This window comes from Accipiter gentilis, chromosome 32 (assembly GCF_929443795.1).
Source record: "Accipiter gentilis chromosome 32, bAccGen1.1, whole genome shotgun sequence".
Lineage (NCBI taxonomy): Eukaryota > Metazoa > Chordata > Aves > Accipitriformes > Accipitridae > Astur > Astur gentilis.
This window is the reverse complement of record NC_064911.1, coordinates 9,152,190-9,179,029: the sequence shown is the minus strand read 5'-3', so window position 1 is coordinate 9,179,029 and position 26,840 is coordinate 9,152,190. Positions and strand designations below refer to the sequence as shown.

General features: G+C 37.5%; 1 protein-coding gene across 10 annotated transcripts in view; it reads right to left on the bottom strand.

Annotated features, from left to right (window-relative positions):
* Nucleotides 1-2,218: 2,218 nt before the first annotated feature.
* PKNOX1 (PBX/knotted 1 homeobox 1) overlaps nucleotides 2,219-26,840 on the bottom strand; it is a 44,660-nt gene continuing 20,038 nt past the window's right edge. For 7 of the 10 annotated variants that reach the window (XM_049835237.1, XM_049835236.1, XM_049835241.1 and 4 more), the window contains 8 exons: nucleotides 26,268-26,439; nucleotides 14,643-14,813; nucleotides 13,050-13,149; nucleotides 12,027-12,124; nucleotides 9,551-9,679; nucleotides 8,411-8,487; nucleotides 6,600-6,772; nucleotides 2,219-5,624 (listed from right to left, as the gene is read on the bottom strand). In XM_049835237.1, coding sequence (XP_049691194.1) covers nucleotides 5,413-5,624; nucleotides 6,600-6,772; nucleotides 8,411-8,487; nucleotides 9,551-9,679; nucleotides 12,027-12,124; nucleotides 13,050-13,149; nucleotides 14,643-14,813; nucleotides 26,268-26,439 — 1,132 coding nt within the window. In that variant the 3' untranslated portion in view covers nucleotides 2,219-5,412. Of the gene's footprint in view, nucleotides 5,625-6,599; nucleotides 6,773-8,410; nucleotides 8,488-9,550; nucleotides 9,680-12,026; nucleotides 12,125-13,049; nucleotides 13,150-14,642; nucleotides 14,814-18,187; nucleotides 18,314-18,535; nucleotides 18,714-26,267; nucleotides 26,440-26,840 lie in introns of those variants that run through there. The other 3 variants (XM_049835243.1, XM_049835245.1, XM_049835244.1) reach the window with 3 other exon arrangements.

Sequence of the window (26,840 nt, the reverse complement as noted above, 5' to 3'; positions counted from 1 at the left end):
GAGCTTAGCAAGCCAAGGGCAGGGCTGGGGGTGGGGAAGGAATCCACACTGAGTTTGAGTTTGGCAAAACAAACCTGCTTTACTCTTCAGCTATGCTGAACAGTAAAGACCAAAGTGTATCCAGCATGAGGCTGATCATTTGATCATTTGCACACTACAATTAAACGTGCATTTTCACGGATATGCTCTGTTTTTAGGAGATGGTGAGAGTTTGAATTTATTATTAGGAAACCAAAACATTTCACTTAATTGTTTAACATGCGAGATTTTCATGAGGGAATGAAGGTTAGTTACATTTCCAACAGGATTTCAAAACTACATTTTGCCTATTCAACTCTAAAAAGTAAGCTGAATATAAGGCTGAAAGGTTTAAAAGACTAATCAAAGTAACAGAAGTCAGAAAGACAATAACAGTACAGCACCTAAAAATGGGTAATTCACACATTTTTGACATTTATGTCTTGCATAGACAAATATTCATTTTTTTTTTTCCTCCCAAGACAACTCAGCTTCAGAAAATAAATCTTAAATCAACTTCAATTACAATTAAATGCATGTGTTCCAATTTTTCAAAATAACCAGGGTGGCTTGGGTTTTTGTTTAAGTGCTACAAGTCTAACGGTTTTATGAAACTATCATCCATTGGAAAGACTTTATTTCACCCTTTGGGCTGTCAAGTTCATAATGTCAGGAAGCTGAACTGCCTTCTAATTCTTTTTCCACGTGATTAGAGAAACAAATAGATACATTATTCATGCATTAAGTCTTTGTGGCCTTATTCCACCAGAATATCCATAAACCCAAAGCTACTTTTAAAGCACAGGAACTGGGAACTCTAACTCCTCAGTACAGGTCTGCCTTCTGGCCACATTTTGAACATCAAAACGATATGTGGTGCACACCAGGTCAATGCAAATTCCTACCCTTCTAAGCCCTTTGTCCATACCCTGGTTTCCACTGGAAGAAAACCTAGGTATGCAGGCAAGACAAAGTTGGAGGGTTCTCCAAAAGGTTCCTAATAGCGATCAGGGACCACAACAAGGAACCAATTCTCTTGCAGGTAAACTGAGCCCAACATGCACCCTTACAGAGTTTCCATGAGGTCAGCAAGACTCCACTTTAATCCAATATCCAGATCTAGGAAACTCTCTGCAGAGCCAGAGCTATGCCTGTTGATTCTAAATGTTTTCCAACATGATTATTTCTTTGGAACAGTATTTTCAAAATATATCCTGATCAATTTGGAATTGATTTACTAAAACACAATGTTTCTAAAGTTAAAGAACAACCAGCAACTGTCTTGCCTGTTACAGAAATCTTGGAAAAACTGGACTGAGAACCCTGCTGTGGGTTAATGATCTAGATTACATAGAAAACAAATTAAAAGTTTCAATAATCATACCTGCAGAAGAATTACATTGATTTTAAAAACAAATTAGTTCTATTGCATATGAATATGACTGCAATTGGGGGCGGGGGGGGATTATACATGGGTTTAAAGTTAGGTCCCCTACAAAGACTTCTTAACTAATGTAAACATGTACCTTTCCTGAATAGTTGTGCTGGTTTTGGCTGGGATAGAGTTAATTTTCTTCATAGCAGCTGGTATGGGGCTATGTTTTAGATTTGTGCTGAAAACAGTGTCGATAATTCAGGGATGTTTTAGTTACTGCTGAGCAGTGCTTACACAGCGTCAAGGCCTTTTCTGCTCCTCACCCCACCAGCGAGGAGGCTGGGGGGGCCCAAAAAGTTGGGAGGGGACACAGCTGGGACAGCTGACCCCAAATGACCCAAGGGATATTCCAGACCATATGACGTCATGCTCAGCATATAAAGCTGGGGGGAGAAGAAGGAAGGTGGGGGACATTTGGAGTGATGGCGTTTGTCTTCCCAAGTAACTGTTACATGTGATGGAGCCCTGCTTTCCTGGAGATGGCTGAACACCTGCCTGCCCATGGGAAGTGGGGAATGAATTCCTTGCTTTGCTTTGCTTGTGTGCGTAGCTTTTGCTTTACCTATTAAACTGTCTTTATCTCAACTCACAAGTTTTCTCACTTTTACTCTTCCAATTCTCTCCCCCATTCTGATGTGGTGCAAGTGAGCAAGCGGCTGTGTGGTGCTTAGTTGCTGGCTGGGGTTAGACCACAACAATAGTGATGCTTTGCTTAAACCATCAATCTTTCTTACACAGCAAAAAAGGAGGACACTTTTTTAAAAAAATAAAATCATGAAAAGAACAAGAATTTCTATGCAGTTCATACCACTACAGAATTCTCACTGAATTAAAAGACAAGGTTTGCGTTCCATGTATTAGGCAATACCTTTGATTAACTTGGTAAAGCCTTTTCAGTTTTAGGAATTCACGTTCCTATGTTTTTATGTTTCTAATTTGACAGTAAAACTATTCTGTATTCCCTGTTTCACAGTAAATTCTGCCAACTTCACTTTCTAGATATTGGTAAACTTGCTGAAGACAAGGCTGCAAATGTTTCAGAAAAATAAAACTTCTGCTGCAGGTAAGGTGGGGCAAATAAAGAAGTCTAACCAGATAACAGTTTCTTTCTGAAAAAATAAACTTTCAGAAGTTCACAAACCCTGATGCCTTGTTGTTTCCTATTGAGTTCCAAGTAGCACATAAACTACATATTCCTGAACCCTCTTCAAGCTAGTTGTATAGATATTAAATTGTCTTAATACCCTCTCTCTTTTTAAGATCTCAGTTCTCACAGTTTCCGAGTGCGGGCAAGTGCCCATTGCCACATTATCTCCAAACCACAGAAGTTTTGCCCATTTTGGTTTACCCTTCCCTTCGCTGCTGGCTACTTGCTACCCCAAACAAGTCTGCCAGCTGAGGTGCTTCCTAAACTACCTCAAAGCAGGCTGGGGAAAGCTCTGCTGATAGATCTGAGGCAGCAACAACTGGTCAGGGAGGGAAAGGAGACAGTGAGAAATGGCCTGTTCCTCCAGCACAGGTTGATTTGGAAAAACTCATATTTGTGCATAGGCCTGTACGCACTGAGAAGTAGACTATTCATCTGCCTACATGCTAGAAGTACAAGGATTAACGCACTATTAAACATGATCAAGGGTAGCTGAATAAAAAACCCCAATAAACCAACATATATAACCTACTATATAATGGAAACTGTGAGGGTGATGAAGCACTTACGGAGTTAAGAAAAATACAGAATCTGTCTCTCAGTTCTAATCATCTCAGGTACCCTTTGTAGGAGCAGTAGGCTGAAAGTTTCCAAATGAGCATGATTTGTCTGTAAATGTTTTGGGGTCAAGCTAGATTTGACAATAGCCTTTGAGATAGTTACGCTATGTCAAAGCCTTCATAATCAAATCTTTCATTATTCATTTACTATGCTCTTTAAAAAACATGGCACATTAGTGGCAAAGCAGAGAAGTTAGAAGAAAACAAATTCTTTAGAAATTACCACTCCAGCTGGAGTAGATCATTACAGCACTTAAACTAAGCAGCAACATCCTCAGCCAGAAGTAAGTGAAAGCCAGAGCAGAAACATCACTTGTGTTGAGTAAAACCCAACGCCAATTTTTCAAAATAGCTATGAAAACTAGTATTATTCTCCACGTATGTATGCGAATGCTACTGACATTTATTTCTGAAGTTTTTCTTCATACCAACTTATGCTTGCCTTGAAAGACAATCTTTAAAGGCCAGCTTCCAACCATTTAAGCATGTCGAAAAGTACATGCACCAATCCTGCTAAAAGCAATGGGACCTAAGCACATGCCTGAGTGTTTTGTGAAGCAGAAATTAAGTATTCAATTAAATATTTGCATCTGTCAAAGGGCTTTGTTCAAATACAATATCTAAAGATTCTGAAAGCTAACATTTTTTTCCTTGTCACGTTAGAAACGCAACTAGATTTGGTCTAAATCAGAAGGAAGTTCTGGCCTTGATCTAACCCAGCTTTGTGACAGACAAGGGGAAAAGAGGATGTTGATCATACCATGAGACTCTTGGAGTCTGTTATTTGTATTCAACAACAGTAAATACAAAGTTCCAAAAGTAAGTCTTCATGGATAGACAAACATAGACTCCAAACTTTGGGGAAAAAAAGAAATGAAATGTTACCATAAAAAAACCAACCAAAACTCCAACCAAAAAAAAAAAAAAAGCATTTTCATCACTACCTCTTAGTTTTTAAATGACACACAAGGATTTCTACTCTAATAAAGCCTGCTGTATATTCTGGTAGTATCCTTCAGATTTGAAGAAAATTTATATAAATCCATAAGTTATATTTCTTTTTGTATTAGGGGAAAATATTTAAAATGCAATAAAATAGCAGAGTGATAGCAGAATTCATGAGCATATAGTAGGCAACTTTTCATTTTTCAGATTCAGTTGTACAAACTATAAACTGCTAAATTTCTCTAATAACTGGAAAAGTTGTGGGTATTTGAATTTACTTACCTGAATACTCATTTAGCAAATATCTTCAGATACAAGTCTAGACACAGAGTTAATGTAATTTGAATATTAGTTTACACATAATATAAATCAATGTTTGACAATATCAAAATCCCATCAAACAGTGGGCTGTTCTTATGCTATTATCAAATATAATATATCACTGTGGGATAGCTGAGAATCATAGAATGCTAGTGTAGGCTTGTTTATTAAATTTGGTCAGTTTTCAGACCTTCCAAATAGGAATACTAAATATTTATTTTTTCCCCTCTGGAAATTCTTTTTTTTTTTTTTTTTTTTCCCTCCTGCTTAATACAGTCGTCATCCCAATTCCTAGTGAATTTATAAAAATATTTTTTATCCAATAACCCCAGCAAGGTAAAAATAGGAGTTTTTATAGCAAATGATAAACAGGCTCACAGACTATGAGAGAAACTAAACTTATTTAAATTGCCATACATTCGCTACTGAATCACACATCAACATTTTCTTTTTATGTGTGTTGCTGTCCACCTCAGACTAGCAGTTTTTAAGGTGCAGAAGCATCTTTCAAATATATGCATCTAACTTAACGATCAAGTTCCACACACTAGTGTCACATGCTTTAAATTTACATCACCTGCCCATCAAGAGCTGTGTTAAATAACAGCACTAATTGAAACTGCATAATTCTTTAGAAATTGCAGCACTTCCAATTCATATAACAAAGGGGTGCTTATGTGGTTCTTTATATTACTAGATAAAATTTTCTGAAATAAGAAATGAAAAAAACACATTTGAAAGAAGTTGCTGCACCTGCAAAAACACTCTTTAAGCTTACTATGAAATACAAAAAAGTGCACCCTTCTATATCTACATATAAAACATATTAGAAATAAAACTTGTGTAAAATGTTTGCTGTGCAAACTATAAAAACAGTCAGTCAGTCCATTCTTTTTCCTAAACATTTTGTCACACTCTCTTGCTTCCTACTGCAGAGAATCGCTGTTATCCAACACCAGCCCACTGATATTTGTTGTTGAGAGATCTCCTCCATCATCTTCACCGCTGTCTACAGACTCATCCTCACTTTGCCCTGCCATCATAACTTGCTGAACAGCCAAAGTAGCACCATCAGATGACAAAGACTGGAGACTGTCTACATTCATGTTGACTGGAGCTGTAATTGTTACAACAGCACCTGGAGAAGCACAATTGTAGTACTTTAGCATCTTTCTTGGTTTCTGATTTTAAGTAATACATATTTATATGTAACAGAGTTTGTTTCTAATAAACAAGAAGAAAACCTATGGAACTAAATTAAAACAAAAGCTATATAGATTGTCAAACAAACATCAGGAAATGCCAGAATTAAGTTGGCCAGGAATCTTGAATTTAGCCGAGTTACGGACACCCATTACACCAATTCTCCAATCATCACAAGACCATTTCCACAACTTATTCCAGCTTAATTCATTGCAGAAAAATGGGAGTGTTCATAGAGATTCAAGGTGACTTAAATGGATAAAGCTGTTGTCAGATTGAGTGGCAGCTGAGGGAAAAGTGGCTGCAAACTGGAAAGAAATGAAGCAGCAGGAGGCAGGAGAGAAAGGATAGTCCTGAGATTAAAGCAGTTATTTATCTTTCTTAAATTGAGTCTATTTTTTGATCTGATGCTAAGGAAGTCACTTCATTGGAAGTCTTTGGAGGCTCCATTACATTTCTCTGCTTCTCAGCATTCAACTTGAAACACATGAGGCATACACAGAACTGCAGATGCTCAGTCCCTCAGCAATAGTGAAAAGAATGTGAACAGGATAGGGGAAGTCATGAAACTGAAACTGCAGTCCAATACTGCTAATCAAACAGAATGCTACTGACACACATACACATACTGAAAGAAAAAAGGTTAGATGTGCAGCTAAGTTCTGTTGCTTCATAACTTTCGAAACAAAAGCAATAGTCTGTCAAGATAAATTCCAACAAAATACCCCCCCCAAAACACAGAAAATTTTTAAAGAGAGAAAATTGACGCATTTCTGTTACATTTTTCCAGATTAAAAACACATTTATACTGTAATATCAAGAAGTCTCCCTCCCCCCAAAGGTATCAAACCCTTCATTTCCGTTACAGAGGAATCAACTTTATTATCTGTGGTTTAGCCAGTTCCCTTACCGTCCGACATCGTGAGCTCGTTAGATTGCTGCTGAGCAACTCCTGAGGCAATGGAGTCAGGCCAGAACCTTTGAACCGGTCGGTTCTGAGCTGTTTTCTTCTTTGTTTTTGGAGTTTCAGAACAACTGGAATCCAGCATTGGCTGAAGAATTCGCCTTCTAGCATTGATAAACCTAAACACAATCAAAAGGCAAGAAGTACTTATGACCCGTCAGCTATAAATTCTCTCTCTTAGATATACAAAGTACGCAGTGGGAAAAAAAAAAAATTAGGAATATACAATCTTATCCCTACCAGCTTGGCTTGACATTCTTTTTAACATGTAAAACTGCTCCTAGAACACTAGCATCCTTTGATTTTGGCAAACTAGCTAAGAAAATACTTCTATCATTTTGCTGCTGGCAGCATTTCTCCCCCCGCCCCCCCCACCTCAGAGGGGGAAGTTCTCCAGACAGCATGACAGATGTACATATTGCAAGATCTTATTAAAAACTAAGCACCAGAAAACTTGCTGACAGCACAGCTCAGAAAGCTGATACTCTTCTCATTAGGGTGCACCTAATATCTAGCCTCTGCCTAACCTAGTTAGTTTTGTCTGGTTTCATTTACTTCCTTAAGCTCCCGCATTACTTATTTTATAGGCTCCCTGGCTTTCCAAGGTCTGGTTCCTTTTCCAGGAGACAATAACAAACACATTTTTCAGATCTTTCCCAATTCCTTTTCGTTCCCTGATTTTCACTTGTTATACTTCAGCATGCCAATCGCTGCCCTTCCCCTTTCTGCTAGTGAACAAGAAAATACTTAAACCACATCTCACTTAGGTACCAGCAGTTAACCCAGTCAATTTCAATGTAGCTAACTGTGGCAAGGAGCTGTGATTGAGGATAGCATCCCTTGCTAAGTCTGACAAAACACATCCAGGACCCATCTTTACCTGCAATGGAAGGAAGTAGGGTGCAGCTGGCAGGTCGACATGGTGTAATGCAATGCTTTGCAGAGACATTAGTCGGATCCCAGTACCATAGAGCTCCGTTACTACCGTGTCACACAGGCATAGTTACACTGTTCCACTTTTGGAATCAGTGTACTGCCACTATCTTGAGTATTTCCCCACTGGACCCCTCTGCAGCCACGCAGCCAGCGTCATCTTTGAAATCTGAGGAAGATCCCTGTTGGGACTTAGCTGCAACAATTTTAGGAACCAATACCACAAGCAGAATAGGATGCATGTCAGCACCTTCATTTCTCTTCTGCAGGGGCAGGCATATTATCTTAAACCTCTAATGAAGATAAGATGTGCTAAAACATGTTGAGCCATGAACTAGAGTAGTTGAGGTACTGACACTCTCCATTCAGACATCATTGCTCAGGGGACAGCATCCTTTGATACACGAGTGGAATGAGTATCTGTTGACGGTAACTTCTTAAACATTTGCAACCACGATTACCAGAGAACACTTTCCAGAGCTTCAGGTCACTAAATGCCTTTAAACTTCTATTTCTTTACTTGCAGAAGAGACATGAGAGTACTTCCATCTCTTTCAGCAATAGAACACAGTGTAATTCCTTAACATTGCAAAGTTTTCTGCAGTCCCTATATTATTTAAATGGCACAAGTATTATTATACCTTACTATAAAAATAATAAGCTTATTTATGAGTGCATTATTATTATATTTTTATACGTATTTTGTAACACATGTAGAACAGTAAGTTCAACTCCAGGTATCCAAGTTACATTCTCAACTATTTCTCTATGTTGTAAGCACGTGGAAACACCAACAGACATTAAGTAAGAGTTTTTGCTCTTACCAATTGTTAACCTGGAGTAGTGTCAGATTTGTTTGTGCTGCAATCTGTTTCTTCTCATCCTCTGTTGGATATGGATGCTAAACAGGACAAAAAGGCAAACAAAAAAGGCATAAGCTTGTTTCATCTCCTCATCAAAAATAAGGACTCCTTTATTACAACTGATTAAAGCTGCTAGATTAAGACCATCTGACTCGTTAAAACACAAACTATAGAAACCTCACAAACTTTTATAGATAAAAATCATTTAACAAAGAGTGCTTTACTACACAAAACTGATTTTATCCTTGTAAGTGTATATGATACCATTAAACTGCTGATGTCTAATTCAGAAGAAAAAGCTTCTCATGGCTGACAGGCTTTATTAAACAGTGTGATCCCTGGGCAACACAGCATGTGATAAGATCTGATTAGTTATGCTGTCTAAAGGCAGTGTCATATGAGAGTACTGACACGCATTTTCTACTTAAATAAAGCTACTCCAAACTAAACAGATGAAGAGAGTGCATGTAACAGAAGAGACATACACGCAGTTTCCCTGTATCATTTGTCTGTTGTAAAATAGTTATATATATAAAAAAAAAAAATCAATCAACTAAACCTTGTGATACAACTTGAGACCCATTTATCCTTTCAGGATAAGTATGCAAAGGAAAGACATTCTATTGAAAGCACAAGTAGATAGTAAAACACTTTGTACATACTAGAAGGATCATTGGAAAGGAGATAAAGCCAGAAAACTTAAAATTTTTCTCTAAAAAAAACCCACCAAAAAAAAAAAAAATAATCAAAAAAACACCCACCAAAACCCACAGAACACAGATGGAACTATTTTTCCTTGTGCCATGAACCAGGGTGTAGAGAGCATTAAGTTCTCAACACAGTGAAATGAAGAAAGATCCCTTTTCACAATGTTTATTGAGATCATGAGGTACAAATGTAACACACTTATTAAAATAGTAATAAAAAAAATTGTCCGACATTAGACAGTGGAGCTACTCCAAATGACTTCAGGGAAAACTGAACTGAGATTACACAAATGACAACAGAATAAATTCACCTTCTTTATGAAGCAAAATCATAAGAGGCCACATAAAAGAGTTACGTAAAAACCTGTGACTCCTGATCATGTTCAGTCCTTACCCCTATGTGCTGAAAAAGCCAAGATCTCATCACATTTGTAGCGTGCTTGGGAAGAACTCCTCTCTTATTTTTTGATGAGCCATCATCTTGATGCAAGATGCCTAGATCTTGGTTTAATTGCAACTGAAGCTGCACATACAATTTTAGAAGAAATAAGGCAGTTAAAGTAATAGCAGTATTCTGTATCGACGTACGAGTAACTCATTTATAGAAGGAATGAAAAGGCTTGAGGCATGCTGATTATAAAAAGCTACTTAATTTGCTAGGGAAGACTTACAATAGCAGCTCTCCTACAATAGCATTCCAAAATGTCTTTATCCAGGGAAAATGCTGCATCAGATTTCTATAGTTTCCACATTTCGTGTAACTTCTGTTTTAAGAATTACAGCTGTTATTAGGCTATGTGACCTTGTGACAACAGCCAAATGTTGATTTTCTATAATTTAGAATAAAATCCACCTATTCAGTATATGTCAGATTAATCCTCTGCACTAATCTACACTATCTTAGGGATCTGATTGCCTTTTCACCCTATTTAGTGATTTGCACATGTGAAGAGCAACTGAAAAACACAATGCTGAATGTAATCACTGTGTGCAAACATAAAAAACTATGGAAGCTATAAAATAGTACTGATTTAAGATTTAAATGAATGACTTAGTAAAATTAGTTATTATGCTAGAGGTGCAAACAAAGATGCTAAAGGTCCTGCTAAACAAATGCATCCAAAATCTCAAAGAGCAAGAAGATATATATGGTAGAACCCTTAACTGATTTTACAACACTTTCTATTTTCCTAGAGGTTCATATTTCTTTCTCACTTTTTCTTTCTTTTTCACTTCCTATGGATACACCAAATCATTTGCACATTGGTCATCTGAACATTAGGGAATACATTCTTAAATGCTTACACAGAGATAAGAAGAAACAGCACATAAATTACATATGAGATTATATTTCAGACAATTATAACTTAAACCATTCTAAATCAGTTTTTTCCAACAGCACAGAGCAATTTCTTCAACCCAGTACTATGCCCTGTACGAAACAAGTTTTAAATGATGTTTAAGCTATCAAATTACAACAAATATATATTACAACAAATATATATATTTGAAGCATACTTTTATTTCCAAAATAATGTCTTATTCTAAATAATCTGCTTGTGTATGGAGGCTTTATAATGAACTTTCAGTAACTCTCCCCCAGTATTTTTCCCCTACCTCCACAGGATTCTGAAACACTGAAAAATATTTTGAAAAAAGAATTTCCTATGGGTGGCAAGGAACACAGGTCCGAACCTACGTATAGTAGGAGAGTCCTACTAACATCAAGAGTAGCCACAGATGTATATAGAAGGTCAAGTCCTCTTTTTGTTTATAGGCTATAGGGACTATTTTCCACTCAGTATTTAATTTTTTTCATCAGAGGTATAAAAAGCATTTTTCTTCAAAACCACTTCAGTCTAGAAGAGTAATTTTACACATTTATTTCTGAAAGGTATTTGAAGACAGAACTGCATGCATCCTAGGGAAGAATATGGGCAAGTACATATATGCTACTGCCAATAAAAAGAAGATAAGAATACTCCAAGCATACTTTTTTGGTTGGAAGGTCAGAAGAAGGAAGAAGAGAAGACTGAGTCAGTGATTCCCAACAGATTTTATGCTGTGGAGATGGCAGCTCCTCATTCACATTTTTAACTGACTCTGGATTCCTGGAAGATTTGATTTACCACTTCCTGCTACAGGAGAAAGCTAGCAAGGTTTTCCCTAACTGAAGATGGTCTAGTTTTCATGTTTCCTTTTCCTTACTTGTTTCTTTGAGCTCTCCAGATCCAACTCTTAAGAGCCTCCCCCAAAAAGAGTGCTGGCCCTTATCTTTTAGGATATGATATAACGAGCCCAATGTGAGATCTCCCATAGTCTCAACTGAGTTTTTTGAAGGTTTTATGGCAAAATGCTTCTCAACATACATAAATTCTGAAATACATACAGTTTCACAGTACTAGTGGTTGCCATCATGACAAAAAGTCACATTTCTGACAACAGCAGTGTGGTACTATAATGGAGCATAGCAAATCTATCCAGACATAGTTTAACAATTAGAAAAATTTTAGTCATTGAAAAAGTGTCTACTTAATTAAGCGGATTTTTTGGTTTGGTGGGGTTTTGTTTGTTTGTTGGGTTTGGGGGTGGGATTTTGTACCTATTCTTTTCTGCCATCAGTAAAAAAGATATTTAACAGGTAGGAACTATGACGACCTGTCATGGCAAGGGAGATCTGTCTGGGACCTTATCGCATGTTATACAACTTGCAACTCCTATAGAAGAGCTTGCATTAATTTTACGTTAGTCACTCTGTGTGTGTACATATAGCTTATTCTGACAGTGTGTCAAATTTAAACCAAAACTCTTAAAACCAGTGAGATTTATTTGAACCCAGAATACTATTCTGTGAAGCCCATGAAACAAACCTGAGAGTTCTGAATCCGAATAGTCCCAGGTGACAGTGCTTGTGTCACCACTTGACCTTGTGGAGTGACCACTGTGACTGGCTGATACACTGTCCCCCCTTGAAACAAAACAGCAACAAAGATTGTAGATAAGTAAAAGGCCTTCAAATATTACTCTCTTTAAACACACAAACACATCAGCACTGCAGACAATACAGCGGTTTTGATAATACATCAACTATTTTTCCCTGTGTTTTAGGCATTCTAAATCTATTTTCAAAGGAAAATGCCATCACTTTCAGGCTATAAAATAGTTCAGCGTCTTCACTGAGCTAACTCTTCAACCAACAAGGGTCACACCACCAAAACCACACCTATGTGTGTCGACTGGTTATGGCAGTCAGCTGGGTGACACCTAGATATCCAGATCAACCAAGGTGACAGAATCTTGGTGAATGCATAGTGGGGTCCTGGGCACCAGAGCCACAAAGCACATATTGTGCCTCAAGGTAACCTCTCTGCAAGTATATGCCGCAGGAGCTGACTACATTGCTTTGTTGCATCTGTAGTCAAGGGTTTTTTCTGTTTGTTTTAAAATCTTGCTTAGAAGCAAGATAAAACATTTCAGTTCAAGCATCATCCCTAGACGATAGTAAAACAGCTTGGACATCAGGTGTGGTTCCAAACTCCACAGAGCATGAGACAGCTAGGAAGTGCAATATTTTAGGTAATACATTTTTTCGTCAAACAGAATTGTTTTGTAAAATACCCCAGTCTCTGAAATGTCTTCTAACAAAAGTAGCATTGACAGAAAGATCTCTTAATATTATATATATGTAACCTCCACTCACAGATGCATACTTGGTACACATATAAATTAAAGGAACATTCAGAAGCCAGTAAGGTGTTTGACTGTATTGTCACAGCTTTTCAGGTATTAGAGTTAAAACACATTTTAAAAAAATATGTGTATTTTTTGTAACAACTATAAAAAGAAACCAAAACGAAGACCAAGGTGCCAGTTTTTTTTTCACTGTGTCATACCTGCTACTGTTGCCATAGTTACATTTCCCTGCTGCAATGCTGATGCTGGCACCATAATCCCTTGGGGACTGAGTGTGCCTGCGATGGCACTTGGAATTTGCTAGAAAAATAAAACAATTAGTTGCTTGCATATTTTTTTAAGTTTAGTTGGTTTTTTTGTTTGTTTTGTTTTGTTTTAAGCAGATAAAGCATGCTTGTGTAATTTTGGCTCTAAAAAATACATTTGGAGTCTAAATACATACAGGATTAAGTTCGAAGAGAAAGAGACTTCATTAGAGGTTCATCATTACCTACATTAACTTTATCATTATCACCAACCATTACCTTTGAAAACCCTCATGAAAGTAACTGTTAGAAAAGATGTAAAACTATCATGAGAAATATTAGGAAAGAATTTATTCTAGGTATATAAATACTAAGAAAAACAGTTTCAAAGGCACAAGGAAAAAGGACAGAGGAAATGGACCCTTGATGCTCCTATTACAAGCATCAAAGCTTTTCAATTTTAGTTATTACCTTAAGTCCTTCAATTTCAAAATAATGTATTATGTATTCAAGATGCCCAGTATGTTTTATTCTGCTCAGGACAGTTCTTACTCAACCCTGAGCATGCAAACTCTTACACATTCCTTAATATGTATGAATAATCTCTGTTGTAACTAAATGCAAAATTCAGTTCCTCCTGTCTCGACAGAAGACTGTAACAGATATACAAAAAACATCTTTTAAAAGTTGTTTTTTGTCTGATTTTAGACTTTCCTTTCCACACTTCCAGACATGAAAACCTAAGTAAGGAGTTCAGACAGTGAAGTTTAAAAGTCTTTGAGGCTTTTCATAATACACAGCATCAAACACATTAAGTCAGAAAAGGACCATCCCCTAAGACTAGGTATCTAGTAGGTACTCAGATGGCAGGGCTCACTTTCCGGCATCTAACAGCAGAAGCATCAACCATAACATTCTAACTGTTGTCAACTTACTACAAAAAATGCAATTGGTTATTGCATTTAGGTAGTGTCAACAATGTATAAACTGAGATTCACATGTATAGAAATGGGTATTGTTCATAACTACACAGTTACCCCAGGTCACATGCAATGACATGTATCTCAAATATTGCAACTATAATCCATCAGACATTGTCTATTTGTTCCACAATACAGACTGTATAAAAAGTATCATTCATCTCAATATTTTAATGAAGCTCACTAGACTAACAAGACCTTTTTAACAAGGAATTTTTTTTCTTCTCCTTTGTTTATTCTGTTTCCTAGCCCCCTTCCAACAAAATTTTAAATCCAGACTATTCTGAATATCTCTATTTGCTGAACTGAAGGAAATCATAAAAGGAAGACAAACAAAAAAAAAGTGACTCTATGTTCCGGACATTTGAAGAAGTTTGTCTATCAGGCAGTGGTGCACAGGTGTGCACAAAAGAAAATAAATACAACAAATAGCTCTTTCTACTCTTAACTGATCTTGAGAAAGTGAAAGAAACTGCAGAAACCCTTCAGACTAATAGCAGTAGAAGTGTAGTTATAACTTCCTAAGGAAATCTAAGCAAAAATACACTTACCTGTATTTGAAACATACCTGAGATTGCACAGGTGAATAAGGACTTCCAGGCTCTCCACTTAATAGAGTTTCACTGTTCATTTTTGTCTTCAGGCAGGCAATGTAACGGCTACAGAAATCCTTACAGAGTTCATTAACCTTTTCTAGCTCAAGCAGATGGATACGTAGAACTTGGATTGCTTTTACCATCTAGGGAGCAAATTGGAAAAAAATTTAGAAACAAAGTAACTGTTAATTTTAAAAATATTTAATGTGAGATTTAAGCAAACACTACTTTCCAGTAACAACAACCATCCAATTAAAGCAGAGTTACTAATTGCTAAGTGCTGACTAGAGTTCCCTAGCTCTGACCATTATGGTCCTGAAATGTGAAAGGAACATGTTTACATACAAACCCTGTATCCTTCCACTGCATAAGCAAACTACCATACAGGGGAAACAAAACACAGTAAGAATACAATCTTTGTCTCCGTCACACGCGACACATTAGGAAGACAGAGCACAGTTAAGGTGTACATGGAGCACAGAATGAGCCTCCATGTCCATATGATCTTTATCGCCATCATACAACTCTGGGTCATATACCACATAAGACCACAAGTGAAGGAAGGCAATCCCATCCACACGTATTATTTGGAAAGTGTGGCTGGAACAGGCTTAGTAAGCAATAGTCCTCTTGAACTACATATCAAAAATACCAAGTTCAGTTCCACGTTACACCGTAACCCAAGAAACCTGAAAGCTTACAGATGAGTTTGAGATAAACTGAGGAAAACCCTTAGCACGAATTTGTCACACAGATTGCGAGGGAGGGTGAAAGGTACAGGAAATGGCCTGCCATCTCACCTATAACAAAAATACAATAGCTTTTATTTTTCTGTAAAATTAGAATAAAGAGGTCACAAAGTTTGTTACATTGTTCAAGGAAGCTTAAAGTAATCAAACAGTTCTTCAGTCCTAGAGCTTCCAAGTTCCTCTGCAATTGTATGTCAAAGATTAAGAACTCAGGAGTAAAATCATGTAAGAACTTTCAGGTGAGGAGATGGTTTCTGAAATATAAACCATTAAACACAAAGCACCAAACCCAATAACAAATCCATGTTTAAACAAAAATTGAAGTACAGGAGACACGTACGTGATGAGAATACTTATCATGCTTCCTGCGAGAAAAATACTCGTAAGCTTGGATAGCTAATGGTATTACATACTGCATAAAAATAGCTTAGGTTATTGTAAGGGTCATGGCACAAAATCAAAAGCTAAAACCAAATCCAGATGGTCTAAATTTTCACAAAGCAGTAGGAAATCCAGGACATTCAAATATGTACATAACACATTGGCAAAGTAATTACTTTTTTTTATATAGCGTGCCATCCCCAACATTAACTTGCTATGCTATATCTACAAGAAAAATATTCTTCAGTTTTATGAAACTGAATAGATTATGATTTTGAAACATAGTGCAGAGCTTGATTTTAGCATTATTTAGAAAAATTTGTCCTATATCAAGGGTCATTTACCTGGCCAGAGCACTGAACCCAATGACCAGAAAAGATAGCTTACTAAATTACTTTTAACTAAAGCCAACTGGGAGCTGAAGTTGCCTTTGTTCAAAGCACCTGAAGGAGATCAAGGCAGACAAACTTTTGCATGTACTCCCCTCTCCACCACAACGACTTCAGCTTTCACTGACAGATCTTTTCCCTGTTTTTTCAGTAAAAGGTATTCCAGTTGTATGACACTCACCCAGTGTAGAAAATTGTATGTTACAATAAACAATAAGAAAAGAAACCTGAAGTGATAACAAAAAAGGAAAATTTATCCCTTCTCAGGGCTAAAAAGACAAAAAACTAAACCCACACCATATATCTTTAAAAGCAGAGCTGCAGAAAAACCTGAGCTGTAGACTTGAGGCAGTTGATCCAAATTAAAATATGGTAACTCTTATAACCTATGACACCACAAGCCTTTGAAATAATAAGTGTAATGGCCCAGCGCTGAGGTATATAAAACAGCAATCTTCTAAAACAGTCCTCAGCAGTGGTTGCTGTTTAAACTGTGTTTAAGTACCTTTAAACACAACCAAGTTAAACTATGCAAGTTTAACTAGATTTTAACACAAAACAAAGGTCATCTGTGTTTAATGATATTCTGCTCCTTTCAGAATTATTAATGATTATTTTCCAATACTGCAATAGCCAGAGTTTCAGAGACAAAAAAGCTTAAATTACAAAATTCTTCATGTGTGGCAGACCAACACAGAGCACATATTAGCAAATGCATTGAACATTTGGCTAAAACTGATGTAACAAAAATATGCCTTTGGGCACATAACATGTGACCATATCAGTGATTAGTTTTGCTCAGTCAGGAGGTTTCTTTTTTCTTAAACCATTACCCATATTTATATTATTTATTTATCAGCATTTGTTTGGAGGAAAAATAAAAGTCCTTTCTTCAGCCTAGATTTAGTTTCAAATTGATGGTTGATACCTGAAGTGAAAATTGAATTAAAGTCAAAATTAAGCATAAACCAAGAATTAGTAACACTACCCAGGTTTCTGCAGAGCCACACACAGTCACACTACTCTTACAGGAAGCTGCACTACTGTGGTTAGGAAACCAAACAAAACTTTGTAAATATGCCATGCCTGTCACCAGGACTTATTTGCTCATTTACAACTACACTAATTGTGGCCATATGGCTCCTGGTCTCTTGCAGCATGGGTGGACCAAACGTAAAACCTGTTGGCAGAAGTTCACATTTTCCTTGAAACTAAAAAATTTAAAAAATGTAAAAAAAAAAAAAAAAAAGGAAAAAAAGAAAACCAAGAACTCCTGATAAAATCACCCATGTTGAGCAAAGGTAATACAAATAAATGTTTCCAGACAGCTCACAGCAGCAGTAATATTTCATTCCTATGTTCTTAAAAGGCACACCTTCAAAAAATCTGTAACAACCATGTTTTTGTTATTTAGTGTTACTGAGTAGAACATGACACAGAAGAATGAATTTTTATAACCCACTTGATTCAGCCTTTTCAGCTGCAGAAATAAACCTGGAGCATCACTTCAGAGAAATGCACAGTCAGAAGTAACCATGAGATATACATATATTGTTGAAACTGTTGTAAATAAAGATAATGGTAAACATTAAGCAGAGGAAGACTACCGAAAAACTTCCAGTTCTTGCTAAAACTGCTATCCAGAGCATATTCACATATAAACGTATCATATATTATTTGGTGACATCTTTAGCCCTAAAAAAGCTTTAGATGGTGCCTGCATCCTGTCTTTTCAGTGCCTCAAGCATGTGGTGCAAAGGGCACAGAACACACTACGCACTACCTTAGTCATAATCCCCAGCTCACTTTTGTTTATCTAAAACATACACCCACAATTTTTTATGGATTTCAGGGCATATAACATAAGCATATAGCAAATACATATGTGGACAACATATATGAAAGAATCTCCATATACTGACAAGTAATCTTCTCACTCAAATGACTCTTCTCATTTGCAAAAAGCAATTAAAATATGTACATTCACAGCTCACCTACCTTCCTGAGCAAATCCCTCTGGGGCACTTTAGGTCTTCAGGGAAGAAGACAAACTCTGGGAGAAGGGGTATTTTGTTTTCATTTGCTTTGATTTGATAGCCTCCCTCCCCTATTTTGAGTTCCCAGCTACAAGACATAGCAAGGAAAGGTATGACTAGAGGTTTATGAAACAGTTCTGCAGATAACAATAGTAAGAACACTTTTCAGAAATGCAAAAGCATGGCTTGTTCACTCAAGAATATTCAGATGACATCAGCCAGCTTTACCACCACTACAACTTTCCCCAACACGACTAAAAATTCAATAGGATAGCCTTTGAGAAGAGGGTACTGAACCAAAAATCCTTACCCCAAATGAAACAAAAAACTCGGGGATCTTAAAAAAAGGCAGTGTCCTGTTCAAATACAAAAGTGAGAGTATATTTAACACCCCATGTTTTGTATTGTTTCTAGACTTGATAAAGCCGTAACCTGCTCTGACTTCACAGCTGACCCTACTTTGTGCAGGAGGTTGGACTACAGACCTCTTGAGCTCGTAATCCAACCTGAATCATCCTATGGTCCTATGAATGTGGGGAAATTAAAAAAGCCACCCATACATGGGAAGAGTTTACTCTGAACAGAAGCTATACAGGAGGTGGGAACCACCCTGAGGCAACATGATGTTTCTGCAGTGGCTGGGTAACAGTAAGCGAGAAAGAAGTGTTAAGTACTGAATGTCTTAAAACAGAATGTAATCTGTGAAAGCTCTAAAAATTATCTGCGAACACTCATGCTGAACAACTTATAGGGACAGGTTCCTCCATGCCTTAGAAGTTCTAAGCACAAAAGGATACTAATGGAGAACAAAAAGAAGTTGGTTCACTGGTTTGTTCCAAGATCTGTTTCATCTGTGAAAAGGAGACAGAGATGTCAAAAGGTAAAGGGCAAAGGTTAAGAAGCTAAGGGTAAGAAGCTCTAACAGATGATACTCCATTTTATGGGGATATAGCTGAGCACACTTCCAGAAACAAGCATGTGCACTTGGGAACCTCTGGCTAGCAATACAGACCACCAAGATTGGGGTTTTAACAGCGAACAGCTCTTCTGGTACTGATGCTTGATATAAGGACTAGAGGTGGATGCAAAGCAACAAGTCAAAAAGATAAGGAGGAAGTTAATGCTCTGGGAGAGAACGCACACTTCCAGTCTAGTAAGCAAAACAGGAGCACAACCTTCAGCTTCTACTTCCTTCCCACAGGTACTAGGATTTGAAAAGCGGAGGTTTGCAGCACTTCTTGCAGCTAATCAGCACTTATATCAAGTTCAGAGAGAAATCAATGGAGACACAGACAGCATGAGTGACCAAGAATCAGAAAGGAGAACAAAATTGTTGAAAACCAAAACATCCCTGTAGAGCACATTCCAAGATAGAGGATAATTCTGACTCCATGCTGTGCCATGCATATCTGTGAGAGCTAAGTATTTACTGTAAAAAATCATAAACTTGTACCTTTCTTTTACGTCCCTGAATAGCCTAACCTGTGTGGTCAGAGTCAGGGAAGTTGGAAGGGAAAAGTTTCAAAGTTCTGTTTGCGGCAAATAGTTCTTGAAAAGCAAGTATGTAACTCCCACAGAAAAGCCACTTTCTTTGTACATTTTAGGGATGGACTGGAACTCATTCTGACTGGAAGATGAATCTGCATTAAAAGTAAAGACATACCTAGAATGTCAAGACTTCCTAGATCTCAGGACAAGCTGATAAAATCTGTCCAGGAGCTAGCACTGAAGCTTCTCGGTTTTCTTTCAACAAATCTCAGAATTAAACTTTGCATTTTCCTGTGATATGCTCTTCCTTGGAAGGAAAAGAGGCATCTTATACACCTCTCAGACAAAGGAAGAGACAATAACTAAAACTTCATGCTTCAGGGAAGCCATAACAGTTTTGTGGGTTTTTTTAGAGCTGCAGGTTTTGAACAGAAATCATTGCTGACTATTACATGAATGCACATATAGAAAATGAACAGGAATATAGCAATAAATCAAATAAAAACCACATGCTTAATCCAGGTAATTTCACAGAGTACCTTAAGAATTCATTTAAGGAAAAAAAGCCTTCTACAAGAAAGTGCGATTTTTTCCACCTCTTTCCAAATTCTTACAATCTCTTCTGAGAAATTTTCGCTCTCCTAAATATGCTGAAGCCCAATACCAAAGTTCTGACCCAATCCAGAAGCCATCAATATTTATAGAAATGTTCTCATCCATTTCACTGCAAATGCCCTATTTTGACAATGTGTCTGACATTCAGTCTTGGGAAAGACACTGCAAAAGTAAAAGGTCTAGTAACACTATTTCTGTGTTGACCATAACACTTTGCCATGCTGCTTCAAGACCACCAACTGATGCTGTTGGAGTGGTTAACTAGAAAGAATGGAATGCCTCCATCTAGATATTAAAAAAGGTGTGAAACTTGGTTTACAAGCCGGACTTAGCAATACATGCATATCCTTAAAAAATTAAGTTTCAGGTGGATGCTACCTGTATTTCCCAGTGCTGAAATCCTTTATACTAGTAATGCAGGAAACCACTGATTAATTTAGAATGAGAACCATAATACCAAAGTAACAAGGTAATCTAGACTGTTGCTTACTAAGAGCTACTCAAGTTAGAGCAACCGTACACTGCTCTTAATGAGCCTCCTTTCTGGTCAAACTGATCTAATGCCTGTGCTGTCCGATTAACACTCTGTGGTCCTCCGGATGAAAACCAAACTTTTCCTTTGGAATATTCAAGGCATTTCAGGTGAGTGCGCAATGTGAAACATTGCCAAGATTATAAGAGGCACTACAATCAGTATCTGTGACCTTTCACAGTTTCTGTTATCTAGTCGATTAGCCTATAGGCAATATGGACCCTGCAATGATATTCTGTTGTTTTGGAGACATTAGTTTAAGCTCCATCACAAAAACTGTGCACTGTAGTTGAATTCTATGTGCCACTTCCAAAAGAAAGAAAAAAACTGAAACAGCTGAATTAGTGGCCAATTTCCTTATTGTAGGCAGGCCTGTGACTCTTTTCATATAGGACTTGAATTTGGCTTTTTATACTATACTATAACGTTCACTCCATCTCAGTTTAGCTCTGACTCCCAAGTTGAATGATTGCTACTGAGCAAGCATTTACACTGTATTTGTTTGACTCTGCTGGGGTCAGATAAGAGCCCAGGTGGAAAGTAAGTAGCTGTCTGGCCTACCTGCTCCACCCTTCTGCCTCCTTCTAATTAGCAGTCTCCACTAGCTTCTCCTTTCAAGTGAATGGTTGATTTAACATTGGAGTTAAAAAGGAAGGGATGGCAAGAACAGAAGACATAACAAAGGTGCACAATATTACAATCCCTCTCTACTAAAAAGAAATATTTCATCTATATAAAAATGTATATATTTATGCAACCAAGGCAGAAAAAACTGCCCAGCTACATCCTTCTCTGTGCAAGCACCAATAGTTCAAGCTGAAGAAGAGACTGAAAACTGTATTAGCTATTTCACAACTTGACAGAAACTCTTTTGCTCTTCTGCTCATTGCCCCTGACAAAATGAACAGCCTGTCAGAATGTCAGCTGTTCAGAGTCCCCTGCCTTCAGGACAGGCAGAGGACAAGTTGCACTCAGATTTCACTTGGTATCTAGTAATAGAAAGTCATAGCTAACAATACAACTACAGAACAGGAGTTCAACGTCGAAGATTTTTGATTTTGCAACATGGTTCCTGTTTAAGATAGTACTGACCTCAGCAGCCACGGAATACAAGACATAAACAAATACTTCCTCATCCATCTCGAGCAAAAGCAATCCACATTTGTGCAGCCCATCAACAAAGGTGAATACCACATAAACCAAGAAACTTTGTCACCGCTAAAATAACAAACAGATCAATCAGCAAGAAGGACTACTTGAACAAAGCAGACCCATCTACAACCAAAGTAAGCTAGGTCTGAGAGTATGTTTGTGTACAACCAAAAGCATGTGAAGCAGCCCAAGGCAAACAGGATCTTTGGGAAACCGATCTTTGAAGGCTCACAGAAACCACAGAACAGTTGAGGTTGGAAGGGACCCCTAGAGATTGTTTAATCCAACCCCCCTGCTCAAAGCACGGTCCACGAGGGCAGCTTGCCTGGGTCCTGCTGAGTTTTGACTATCTCCAAGGATGGAGACTCTACAACCTCTCCGGGCAATCTGCTCCAGCATTCAATCACCCTTAGAGTAAAAATTTTTTTCTTATGTTTTAATGGAATTTCCTGTGTTTCAATTTATGTCCATTTCCTTTTGCCCTTTCAGTAGGCACCACTGAGAAGAGTCAGAGAGCCTGACTTCTTTATTTCCCCATTAGGTATTTAGACATATTGGTAATATCCCCCCAAACTTTCACTGCTGCAGGCTAAACAGTCGCAGCTCTCTGAGCCTCTCTTCATATGAGAGATGCCCTACTTCCCTAATCATCTTTGTGGTCCTTTGCTGGACTCACTCCAGTATGTCTAATAGTGGGGAGCCCAGACTGTACCCAGCCCTCCAGATGCATCTCTCCAGTGCCAAGCAGAGGGAAAGGATCATGTCCCTTGACCTGCTGGCAGTGCTCTTTCTAACACAGCCCAAGTATGTTGAATTTCTTTGTCACAAGGATGCGTTGTTGTCTCATATTTAGCTCGGTGTCCACCAGGACTGTCAGGTCCTTTCCCACAAAGCTGCTTTCCAGCCGGTTGGTCCACAGAATGTACCGGTGCACGGGGTTATTCCTCCCTAGCTACAGGACTTGGCATTTCGCTTTGTAGAACTCCATGAGATTCCTGTTTACCTATTTCTCCAGAAGTCACAATGTAACTCTGAATGCTGGCACAGCCATCTGGTCATCAGCCACTCCTCCCAGTTTTGCAACATCTGCAAACTCAGTGAGGGTACACTCTGTCCCATCATCCAGGTCATTAAAGACAACGTTAAACAGTATTCCAGTACCAATCCCTGGAGTACACCACCAATGACTAGCCTTCAAATGGACTTCATGCTGCTGAATGCAATACTTTGAGCCCAGCAGTTCACCCAGTTTTCAGTCCATCTCACTGTTCATCTATCTAATCCATATTTTACCACTTTGTCTATGAGAACATTATAGGAGACTGTCAAAAACCTTACCAAAGTCAGATAAACCACATTCATTGCTCTGTCCTCATCCACTGAGCCAGAACTACTACGTTCCAACTATTAAATTTCAACTGGGATTAGAGAGATAAGGGAAAACTATATTTGTACTGAATTCAGAGTTACAAATGGAGAAAAAACCCCGAGACTTAGCAAGTCAACAGACCTGTTTCATGCAGAACAGAACTAACTCTCATTTTTTAGCAAAGTACTGTAGACAAGTATATTCAAAAAAGTTTTTGAAGCAAGATCCATGGGGAATTTTACTGGTGTCTTCAAATTCATAGCTGATGTGCAAGAAGCAATCTGGAGGTGTCACTGATAGCAATAACAAAACCCCAAACATACTAGAGAGTGAAAGAGATAAAGAAAGAAGCAATTCCAAAATTATAAGCATTCGTGGTAGTCAACTTTCTAGATGCCTGGGTCAAACCACAAGATCCTGAAACTGATATGTTATTTGGGGAATTCTGTGTGCCATTCATTCTTTAACAGCCAAAGGTCCCACAAGATTTTGTACATGTGCAAATTAGCGTCTGTGATGAACTGCAGTTTTTAACCTGGATTTAGTCTTCCTCAGAAACTAATGGCTCTTAAAGTATTTATCTCCTTCTCCCTTAATAATGCACTTCCCCCCCTCTAGCCCCTAATATGCCCGAGTGCTTTCCTGTTCATGAAAGATCTAAAATGATGGTACTAGTGGCCCTTGATCTCCAAGGGTTTCTGCACCCCAATGGAACAGCCATACTCTTCACAGACAGACCATCTCATTACAAACATTCCGAAGTACTTATTTCTGCTTAAAAACATAAGACAATCATTATATTGTGCTACAGGTATTTCATAAGTGTAATATTACACCACTCACATTCCAAAAAAAAAAAAAACAAAAAAAAAACTAAAAAGCACAGCACCCCACACCACTGCTGCTCCCACTAGGGCAGTACCTAAAATAAGAGAATTATCATTTATGTACCCTTGCCTTTATTTTTCTTCTTTCATAGTCTATTTTTAATTCCTACAGTGACACAGCCATTCAGCTACAGTGTTTATTCATGGAACTGTTTTAGTAGGTATGTCAATGCTTCTTTCTACTTGGAAAACTAAGTCACTGTCCGTATCAATAAATATTTTTCAGATGAGCTGCATCAAAATTTGCCCACAAAGGTCTAACAACTAAGATATTGAGATTTTGGGAGTTCCATTCTGTTACAGTTGTAACTTTGGTAAAAATGGCCAATGCCTATTCTTCAGTTCCTCATTTATAAGCTGACAATCTTTACACTAATACTGAGAGTATCATTATGTATCCTATTATGTGTCCTCCTTTAGCTGATTTCCCATCATTCTGAAGGGCACTCTTTGGGGTCACTTTCTAACACAAAAACCTTATTTGAGCCTCAAAATGTTCCCAAACTGAAAATAAAAGCTTCTGCAAGACAAACAGCTCCACAGCCAAAGCTGCGTGATAACTTTTTGAAAGCACTCTTGCAGGTGGATTAGTGCAGAGTGAATTGTGTTAACTTGATCCATCCTTGAAGAAGATTTAATCTAAGGTGACTTTATATTTAGACTAAGATCACTGACGCAACGTATTAAGATATTTCAATCCTGGGCACTGTAATGTACAGTTAAAAGGATATAACAAGTAGCTGAGAAGGTAACTTTTTATGTCTCTTTAGCTAGAGCTGTAAAAGCTTGCCTCACTCTAGAACATACTGTCTTCTGCCTTCTTTACTCTCACGCTGGTCTAATTATAGAGAGTCTGGTAGCTTTATTTTCTATGACACTATTTAAATACTATCTTCCCAGAACTTAAGTACACTAATGATTGGTCATAAAGTGCTTGGAAAGAAATCAAGTTATGCCAAATTACTTTTTAGACTGCTTGCAAAAGCAGCCAAAATTGCCCCCTTTTTTTGCTATATGTGCCCCTCCTAACATGCTGTTCACTGCAACACTCCGGCCAATTTTAAACAGCATCTCAGATTTATTCCTTGTTTAAGTCTTGGTTTTGTTTAAGGTACATTGCCTTAGCCTGCCCACATAAATCTCTCCACGTATCAGCTTTAAAACATCACCATTTCTGTTGTTTACAACCTCCCATCAATTTAATTTTGTTTGTGAACGTCCATATTTTAAGTAGCCTTTTCTCCTGTGAGTTATGATCAAGGATGAATACTTGTTTTACTACACAGCCCCCTTAGAGGAACAGGTTTTCAAAACTGAAACAAACACTTGACCTCTATAATTCTAACACTCTTGAATATGGTAAAATCTAGTTGCAACATGACTCTAAAGAGATGAAGGCAGGTAGACAGTTTAGAAACTAGCATGCCAAGAGAGGTGTTCTCTAGAGATGTGGTTCAAGAGGGAGACTAAGGGACTGGGGAAATCACAGCTTCATCACAGGAAAGATTTTCAGAAAGCCTAAAGGAGACAATGACACGTAAGAAAAAATACATATACGTTAAAGAGTTTCTAAGTTCATTTTGTAACAGCTCTTCTACCACATTAACTACATTAACTCTGACTAAAAAACAAAGTTGGAAAAAATTTATATTGATCACATATTTTTGAAAAATATGTGTTATACACTCGACACACTGAAGCTGATTTGCTGAGTCAACCTGGCTATAGCAAGCATATGTTTCTGTTCATCTCCAATACACTGATCTCAGCCAGTTTAGAATGGGAAACAACTGTGAAAAGCCTAATGTAAGTTTACAGATAAGAGGGAAAAAAAGGGGTGAGAAGAAATTTTTAAAAAAAGTTTCTCAGCGTTAACATAATGAAGAATCTCTCATAGGAAGAAAAATGTAAGGAGAAACTGTAAACACCAGCTGAGATCAGAAATTAAGAGGCAAATGTGATGATTGTTTCAGAAATAAAAGAAATAGCTTATACTTACCAAATTATCAGTTTCTGGATCTTCACAGAAAAAGGGTTTTCCTTCTTTCTCCTGCTTCCTTACAAAATTTTCAATATCTACATCAAAACTAGCAGAAGTTGTACCTTCTGAGCCTTGTGTAGATTGTTCACATTTTTCAAATAATAGTGCTAACAAGGGAAATAGTGGGTGCCTAGAATTAAAGTTAAAATACATGAATAGGTATTTTCACTCATGTGTACACCACTGAAAAGTAAGTCATCTAGCTCATCTAAGAAACAGAACTCATGTAAGAAACAGAAAGCCAAGTTTTGGAAGAGACTGAGCATAACATCACTGACTAGCAAAACATGATGAAAGTTTGGGTTTTTTTCATTTTGATTTACCACACTCTAGAGGCAAGTAAAGCAGTAAAATATGTGTATTTAAATAAAGAGAACAATCACAAGCTAAAAACCTAATTACAGCTTAATTCAGTGTAATTGAGTGGCAAGAGATATATTAATACAGTGCATTAGAAATGAGGATTAGGATTTACAAATAGTATGAATGCATATTTACGTTATGACATATAGTCTGATGAAATTCATTTAT